Raw genomic sequence first — 8,977 nt, forward strand, 5'->3', positions numbered from 1 at the left:
GCCCCGCCCCTTATCCCGCCTCCGGCCCCGCCCCGCCCCGCCCCCCAGCTCGCGTCGCAGTCTCTCGCTCTCCCCCGGGCCGTTGGGCCGGCGCTGCGCGTCGAGGAGCGGCGACCGCGGCGGCTTCGAGGCTTGAGGACGCCGGCGCTCGGCTGGACACGCGCCCGCCACTCGCGTATCTGCCTCCCGCGGTCCGGGGCTGCCCCCCAGGAACCGTCCGGCGTTTCCGAAGGCGGCGCGGCGGGTCCGGGCATCGCGGGGCACGGGGACCGAGTGCAGCTGAGGGGACCGGGCGCGGGGTCGCAGCCTGTTGGGGCGCCGGGGGGCGCCGGGCCGGGCCGGGGGGAGCTCTGCGGGCACCGCACGCGCCCTGCTCCCGTGGCAGAAGAGTTTTCTCGAACTCTCCAACTCCGCCTGTGTTCGGGCCCACCGCTGCGGGGAGACCCCCCTCGGGAGCTGCCTCAGGTAAGCTGACTTGGCGAGGTGGGGTGTCCTGTCCCCAAGCCACAGGTCGGGGGCCGGGGAGCGGAGGATGGTGGAGGCATGGTCGCAGGAAACGAAAAACAAAAAAAAAATGCAACAGGCGGGGCGGATCTGGAAACTCCTGCGTTAACGCTCTGTGCAGTGAGGAGACTTGCTCAAGACTGAAACTTGGTTAGATTCTTCCGACCCGAAGACGGGCAGAGGGAGCAGCTGCTCCTTCAGTCTGGGTCCGAGCTCCCTCTGGTGGCTTCTTGTCAGGCTGCAGAGTGAGGCTACAGGTGAGAGCCGAGCAAAATGCTGTTCCTCTGCCCCCACACCTTGTCGTGATTCCTCCTTTGGGAAAAATGACACGTCTCACTATTACCGTTACAAGGATATCTTTTGATCCAACGAGAGCCAAACCCTTGACTGGAATAAAATTTCTAAGAAGACTTTCCCCTTTTAGGTTTTTATCCTGAGTCTTTGTAGGGAAGTCACAAGAAGGAGGTCAGGACTCCTCTTTGTGTTAACTGCATTTGATTAAAAACATTTTTTAATGACAAAAGCAGGCCCGCCTTTGATACTGTGGGGGAAAATTGTATCTTGTACTTGTCATCTGATGACATTGAAATCCTAATATGTGTATTTAAAAGTGGAGTGAGAACAAAAAGAAGCATCACTTTGGCTTAACTAGATTATATTCAATAACAGATTTTATTATGATGCCAAAATTTCTGTTAAGTGATTTTAGAGTATTGAAATCATCAGTTTATATCCATTCCCAGCATATCTGTAGCTTCAGAGAATTTCTTTGTTCTGTTTTCCCCAGAAAGGAGTATCATGAAAAAGGAACAGAAAAGAGACATCAGTTGGTGGAAGGGGAGCTTGCTTTCCCGGTTGATGGTTACTTCATGATGGGAAGAGAAGAAAGACCTAGGTGGCTGAAGAGATTAGATTTTTTCAGTGGTACAGATGAAGATGATAAAAGACAGCATGAAAATGCTTCCTCTGGGTCATAAAACGCTAATGAATGAGCCTGAAAAAGATGGATTTGAAATGAGGGCAGAAATTTTTGCGTTTTGTAAACCAAGTAGGACTTTGAACACCTGTTGAGGATGTTTTTCTCCCAAAAATGGAAGAAGAAAAAATTCTCAAAGCAAGAAGTGTAGAATGTTGAGAGAAATAGCAACGGGGTCCACTCCAAGAATTCCAGTATTTCATCACTTCTTTGGGGAAACACAAGCACATCAAACCTTTCTTTGGTGAATTCATTGAAAGTGATGGTTCTCAACATAAGAATGACTCTTAATTTGGATTTTTTTTATTGCTTTTTCTTTATTTAACAACGGGTGTTGCTACTCCTTGTGTTGATAACAATATATGTAAAGGAAGGAAATACTAAATTTATATTATATCTGATTGTATGTATTCCCTGTGAATTATGGGAAAAAATAGTGGCTTTAACACTCCTTGAAATTTTATTGGAATCAAAACTGTGACAGGGACACATATACACAACGTTAAGTTTCGCTTTTTGACCACTGTACTTGCTTTGAATGAGCTGAATGTCAGCTGGGTTTCACAGCATATATAATTTACAATCTTTATTTTATCAAGGCCTTAAATGTGTATTTTATAATAATCACATGGAAAATGCATTGAATACTGTGTTTGACATGTAAGGAAAGGAACTCCCTGATGGATCATGGCGTTAATGTTTACAGGACATTTCTTATTTTTAACAATGATATTTGGTTTCTCTACTTTTGAGGAATCCGTGAGCAATTACTCTGAATGGGCAATTTTCACAGATGATCTAGATCAGTTTAAGACACAGAAAGTGCAAAATTTCAGACTCAACCAAAAGCTGAAGAAAAATATGCTTCATCCAAGTTTATATTTTGATGCTGGAGAAATTCAATCAATGAAACAGAAGTCTCGCACAAGCCATTTGCATCTTTTTAGAGCTATCAGAAGTGCAGTGACAGTTATGCTGTCCAGCCCAACATACTACCTACCTCCACCCAAGCATGCTGATTTTGCTGCCAAGTGGAATGAAATTTATGGTAACAATCTGCCTCCTTTAGCACTGTACTGTTTATTATGCCCAGAAGACAAAGTTGCCTTTGAATTTGTCCTGGAATATATGGACAGAATGGTTGGCTACAAAGACTGGCTAGTTGAGAATGCTCCAGGGGACGAGGTTCCAATTGGCCATTCCTTAACAGGTTTTGCCACTGCCTTTGATTTTTTGTATAATTTATTAGATAATCACCGAAGACAAAAATACCTGGAAAAAATATGGGTTATTACTGAGGAAATGTATGAATATTCCAAAGTCCGCTCATGGGGCAAACAACTTCTCCACAACCACCAGGCTACTAACATGATAGCATTACTCACTGGGGCCCTGGTGACTGGGATAGATAAAGAATCTAAAGCAAATATTTGGAAACAAGTTGTAGTAGATGTGATGGAAAAGACTATGTTTCTGTTGAATCATATTGTCGATGGTTCTTTGGATGAAGGTGTAGCCTATGGAAGCTACACAGCTAAGTCAATCACACAGTATGTGTTTTTGGCCCAGCGCCATTTTAACATCAACAACTTGGATAATAACTGGTTAAAAATGCACTTTTGGTTCTATTATGCTACCCTTTTACCAGGCTTCCAAAGAACTGTAGGTATTGCAGATTCCAATTATAATTGGTTTTATGGTCCAGAGAGCCAGTTGGTTTTCTTGGATAAGTTCATCTTGAGGAATGGAGCTGGAAATTGGTTAGCCCAGCAGATTCGAAAGCACCGACCTAAGGATGGACCCATGGTTCCCTCCACTGCCCAGAGGTGGAGTACACTTCATACTGAATACATATGGTATGATCCACAGCTCACCCCACAGCCTCCTGCTGAATATGGTACAGCAAAAATGCACACTTTCCCTAACTGGGGTGTTGTCACTTACGGGGCTGGGTTGCCCAACACACAGACCAATACCTTTGTATCTTTTAAATCTGGAAAGCTAGGGGGCCGAGCTGTGTATGACATTGTTCACTTTCAGCCATACTCCTGGATCGATGGGTGGAGAAGCTTTAACCCAGGCCATGAACATCCAGATCAGAACTCATTTACTTTTGCCCCCAATGGGCAAGTATTTGTTTCTGAAGCCCTCTATGGACCCAAGTTGAGCCACCTTAACAATGTGTTGGTGTTTGCGCCGTCACCCTCAAGCCAGTGTAATAAGCCCTGGGAAGGTCAACTAGGAGAATGTGCACAGTGGCTTAAGTGGACTGGTGAGGAGGTTGGTGATGCGGCTGGGGAAATCATCACTGCCTCTCAGCATGGGGAAATGATGTTTGTGAGTGGGGAAGCAGTACCCGCTTATTCTTCAGCACTGAAACTGAAAAGTGTGTATCGTACTTTACTTCTCTTAAATTCCCAAACTTTGCTTGTTGTTGATCACATTGAGAGGCAAAAAGATTCCCCAATAAATTCTGTCAGTGCCTTCTTTCATAATCTGGATATTGATTTTAAATACATTCCATATAGGTTTAAGACCAGGTATAATGGCGCCATGATGGATGTATGGGACGCTCACTACAAAATGTTTTGGTTTGATCATCATGACAATAGTCCCATGGCTAATATCCAGGAAGCAGAGCAAGCTGCTGAATTTAAGAAACGATGGACTCAATTTGTTAATGTTACATTTCAGATGGAATCCACAATCACAAGAATTGCATATGTCTTTTATGGGCCGTATGTCAATGTTTCCAGCTGCAGATTTATTGATAGCTCCAAGTCTGGACTTCAGATTTCTCTCGACGTCAATAATACTGAACATATTGTTTCCATTGTAACTGACTATCATAATCTGAAGACAAGATTCAGCTACCTAGGATTTGGTGGCTATGCCAGTTTGGCTGATCAGAGCCAAATAACCCGATTTGGTTTGGGCACTCAAGCAATAATAAAGTCTGTCAGACATGATAGGGTTATTTTCCCCTTTGGATTTAAATTTAACATAGCAGTTGGATTGATTCTGTGCATTGGTCTGGTGATTTTAGCTTTTCAGTGGCATTTTTACCTTTCTTTTAGAAAGTTGATGCGATGGATACTGATCCTTGTTATTGCCTTGTGGTTTATTGAGCTGCTAGATGTGTGGAGCACTTGTACTCAACCCATTTGTGCAAAATGGACAAGGAAAGAAGCTGAGGCAAGCAAGAAAGCCTTGTCTTCCGAAGGGCACAGCATTGATCTTCCCGATGTTATTATTACCTCACTTCCTGGTTCAGGAGCTGAAATTCTTAAACAACTTTTTTTCAACAGTAGTGATTTTCTCTATATAAGGGTTCCTACAGCCTACATTGGAATCCCTGAAACTGAATTTGAAATCGACTCATTTGTCGATGCCTGTGAATGGAAGGTATCAGATATCCACAGTGGGCATTTTCGTTTACTACAAGGTTGGTTACAGTCCTTAGTCCAAGACACAAAACTGCATTTGCAAAACATCCATCTGCATGAACCTAGTAGGAGTAAACTGGCCCAATACTTTACAGCCAATAAGGACAAAAGAAGAAAACTGAGAAGGAGAGAGTCTTTGCCAGAACAAAGAAGTAAAATGAAAGGCGCCTTTGATAGAGATGCTGAATACGTTAGGGCTTTGAGGAGACACCTGGTCTATTACCCGAGTGCACGCCCTGTGCTCAGCTTAAGCAGTGGGAGCTGGACGTTAAAGCTTCATTTTTTTCAAGAGGTTTTAGGAGCTTCGATGAGGGCACTGTATGTAGTAAGGGACCCTCGGGCATGGATTTATTCAATGCTGTACAGTAGTAAACCAAGTCTTTACTCCTTGAAGAATGTGCCAGAGCACATAGGTAAATTGTTTAAAATAGAGGGAGGTAAAGGCAAATGTAACTTAAATTCAGGCTATGCATTTGAGTATGAATTGTTGAGGAAAGAATTATCAAAACCTCAATCAAATGCAGTCTCCCTGTTGTCTCATTTGTGGCTAGCAAACACAGCAGCAGCCTTGAGAATAAATACAGATTTGCTGCCTACCAGCTACCAGCTGGTCAAGTTTGAAGATATTGTGCATTTTCCTCAGAAGACTACTGAAAGGATTTTTGCCTTTCTTGGAATTCCTTTGTCTCCTGCTAGTTTAAACCAAATATTGTTCGCCACCTCCACAAACCTTTTTTACCTTCCCTATGAAGGGGAAATATCTCCAACCAATATTAACATTTGGAAACAAAATTTGCCTAGGGATGAAATTAAACTGATTGAAAACATCTGCTGGACCCTGATGGCTCATCTAGGATATCCAAAGTTTGTGGACTAATTGCTGCAGGTCAGCAGAAATTTGCACTGTTTCCAACCTAATTTGTGGATATGAATTAGAAGAGTATGTTTATTCTTGTACAATGCGTGTGTGTGCGTGCGTGTATGTGCAGTCTGTTACTTGCACAGAGATTATTTTAAAAATAGATAACATGGTTGGCCTAGCAGGATTTATTTTTGTGTCACGATTTTCTTTACCTTTTTTTCTGAAACTTTTTCTGCTAAGTGTTTCTGCTACAGAGGTGTAGATGAAGTTATATTTTGGGGTCAGGGAGTTGGAGGGATTTTAAAGATTGTTGTCTCACTCGTTTTCTTCTGTAACTGTGCTAATCTATCTTGGGACCTCAAATACTGCTGAAGGCTTTGCAATTGTTGCTTTTCCCAAGTATCTCTTGCTTTCAAGATGGACTACAAAAGATTCTCACCTTTTTTTTTTTCTTAAAGTCTCATAACACATTTATCTTGCACACACAAAAAAGTTCCTTTTACTGTTTGTAATGTTTGCTGATATCACTGGGGAAATGGTAAAAGGTTCTATCAAAGATAAAGATTCCTTTTGGGAAAACAGTTGGAAATACAGAAGGTATGTGGGTTTTTTTTTTTTTTTAATAAGAAACAGTGACCTGAAAAGCCTCCTTAAAGTTTTTTGTTGAAAGATTAGTAAGACTTTGAACAGTTTGGGGCCAAGGCTGGTAGATTTTTCTTTTAGATCTGTACTTGTCTGTTTAAAACTCTCTTCTTTGCTTCCCTGGAGCCATGGCTGTTTGTCATCACAGCACTTCCACCCTATCCCTTCTGTTACTGTCAAGCAAAACAATCAGCAGTTACTAATTGCTAAATTCCCAATATTTGTGGGGATTTTTCTTCCTGATGACTAATTTTCCATTAAAACCTGACATAGATTTAGAATTGAATCTTTTTGTGGAATTATTACTGTATGACTCAAAGAAAGCAGACCACTGCTGCCAGTGTTTTTTAAGACTGAAAACAGAATTGGAAGGATGCCTGACTTATCTTGCATCCTTTTGAATGAGCTTACAGACTGCCAGTGTCTGCAAAAGTTGAAGGCAAATGGGAGATGATGTCAGAGGCATCTGTTTCCTTTACCATCTGCATCTTATTATAAATGTAGTCGTCATAAAATGTGGTTCATTTTATTTGGGTAGGCTCTGAAATCAGAAAGCTATGTCATTATAAGCCAGTGGAATAATTACAATGCATTGGATGAAAACTATTAGGTAGTGTCAAGACTTGATGAAAATTGCTGTACAGATTGCAGTCTTCTTCCTGATGTTTCATACTGTAGTTCCCCCAAGCTCAAACACTTGGGAGTCTGTCATTCTGACCTAGATAAAAGTGGTTCTTTCTCAGTAGTTTGTTATTATGTCAAAATGTGCCTCCAGAGTGATAAAGCTGTGGATATGTTACATTCCAGCTAAACCTGACTACGTTGTCATTTTTCTTCCCTTGCAGTGTGAATGGATCCCCTCCCGCACACATACACAATTGACTTCCTTCCTATAGCTCTCATTGCTTTCACTCAGTAATGTCCAGTGAGTGAAAATCATTTTGCATTAATATAGGTTGAGAGGGCACTGAAGACCTGAATCTAAGCTATTCTTCTCAAGGAAGATTATTTGTTCCATCTCACGGTTGTGAACAAACATGTAAATTTGCTATGTTGGTGAAAGCACTGTTTTTTATTATTGGTCAGAGTCTCAGTGTTTGCTTTCAGTTCCCAAGATATGTGATCTTGAATCTGAGCAAATAAAGAGGCTCTGAGTTAGCAGCAGTCTCAAGTCTGATCAAGGTAAGAATTACGTATGTATGTGGATAACTAAGAAGAAAGCAGAAGCTATTACCACTGCCTTTGTTTTAACATTCTACAGAAACAACAGCTGTAGAGAGAAAGGAGCCAAGCTGGATACGTGAGGTAATAGGGAGAGCAGAGATGGGAGTAGGTGGGATGGAGAATAGTTTTGAAAATGTGTATGAGAACAAGCAAAATATGCTATTGATAGAGATATAAAGGTGCATGGCTACCAAAATGATCTCAACAGTGTATCCTAACTTTCACTGCCACCTAGTAATGGGGTTAAATTTCGATGTCTCTGTACCCGCCTATCACACGCCAAAGGAAAACGTGATAGGTGCCCCCTCTTTCTTAGTCTGTGTGCTCTCCAAGATCATCCCAGATCCTATACTTTCAGGGTATTATCTTAGGAAAAGTTCTAATAGCCTCTACACTTTTGCTCTTTTAACAACTTGAAAATAAAGCAGGGATTGTCACTGATATTAATCTCTTCATTAACTTCCCCAGATGTATGCCAAATTAGAGTAAAAGCTTTTGTTAAAATAATAGCATTTAAATCTTGAAATTTTGAAAGGATGTGTTAATTTTACTGACTAAAGTAGCATATATGTAGTGAGTAATTATCTGGTTATCAAAAGTTTCAAAGAATGCAAATATACTCACTTAGGATGAAACAAAGAGACGTATTCAGAAATGAATTTACTCAAGTGAAAACTCCAGAGAGGATAGAAAATATATTTCTTACAATCATAAATCTGTTAATGAGAAGGTGAAGAAAGCTAAATATATAAATAGGCTTAAATTTAATTTATAGAAGCCTGAGGAGTCACAGCTTTTGCATTTTAAAGCAAGATGACATGAGAGGTTGTATATGTTATGCCTAGACTCCAAAATACTAAATATTAGATAGACTTTCCTTTTGGACAAAAATAAAAGAACTAATAATTGCTTGGTAAAAATGGCATAATCCTTATATATGTCAGAAGCAGGGTGGGGCTCCTGGGAACAGCAAAGGAACTGCTATAACATTTCAAATGCATTCAATGAGAAACTACTCCTTCACACTCCCACAAACTCCAGCAGGTCTTAAACAAGAACTTATCTTTTGTGGAAATACCTCCCTTCCCCTCATTTATTTTTGGTTGGCATCATTGATCAGCAGAGAATTTGATACATTGTCAAAGTGCTTAGACATTCTTGATATAAAAAATATATTCAGTTATGAATGTAGTAAATATTTAATGATAATTTTAAAATTGCTATATTTAATTGGCTTGATTGACTCTTATTGTAACTAGAAAATATTCAGTGCCTGAATGTAGAAGAAAATGTAAATAGAAGGCGATATGTAATATGTGGGCT

General features: G+C 40.9%; 1 protein-coding gene across 1 annotated transcript; it reads left to right on the forward strand.

Annotated features, from left to right (window-relative positions):
* Positions 1 to 314: 314 nt before the first annotated feature.
* Positions 315 to 6,707, forward strand: DSEL (dermatan sulfate epimerase like). Its single transcript, XM_077135275.1, has 2 exons — positions 315 to 465; positions 1,292 to 6,707. Exon 2 carries the CDS (start codon positions 2,168 to 2,170, stop codon positions 5,801 to 5,803), a length of 3,636 nt encoding a protein of 1,211 aa, XP_076991390.1. The 5' UTR covers positions 315 to 465; positions 1,292 to 2,167; the 3' UTR covers positions 5,804 to 6,707.
* Positions 6,708 to 8,977: the final 2,270 nt, after the last annotated feature.

The sequence above is a fragment of the Tamandua tetradactyla genome, chromosome 18, assembly GCF_023851605.1.
Source record: "Tamandua tetradactyla isolate mTamTet1 chromosome 18, mTamTet1.pri, whole genome shotgun sequence".
NCBI classification, from domain to species: domain Eukaryota; kingdom Metazoa; phylum Chordata; class Mammalia; order Pilosa; family Myrmecophagidae; genus Tamandua; species Tamandua tetradactyla.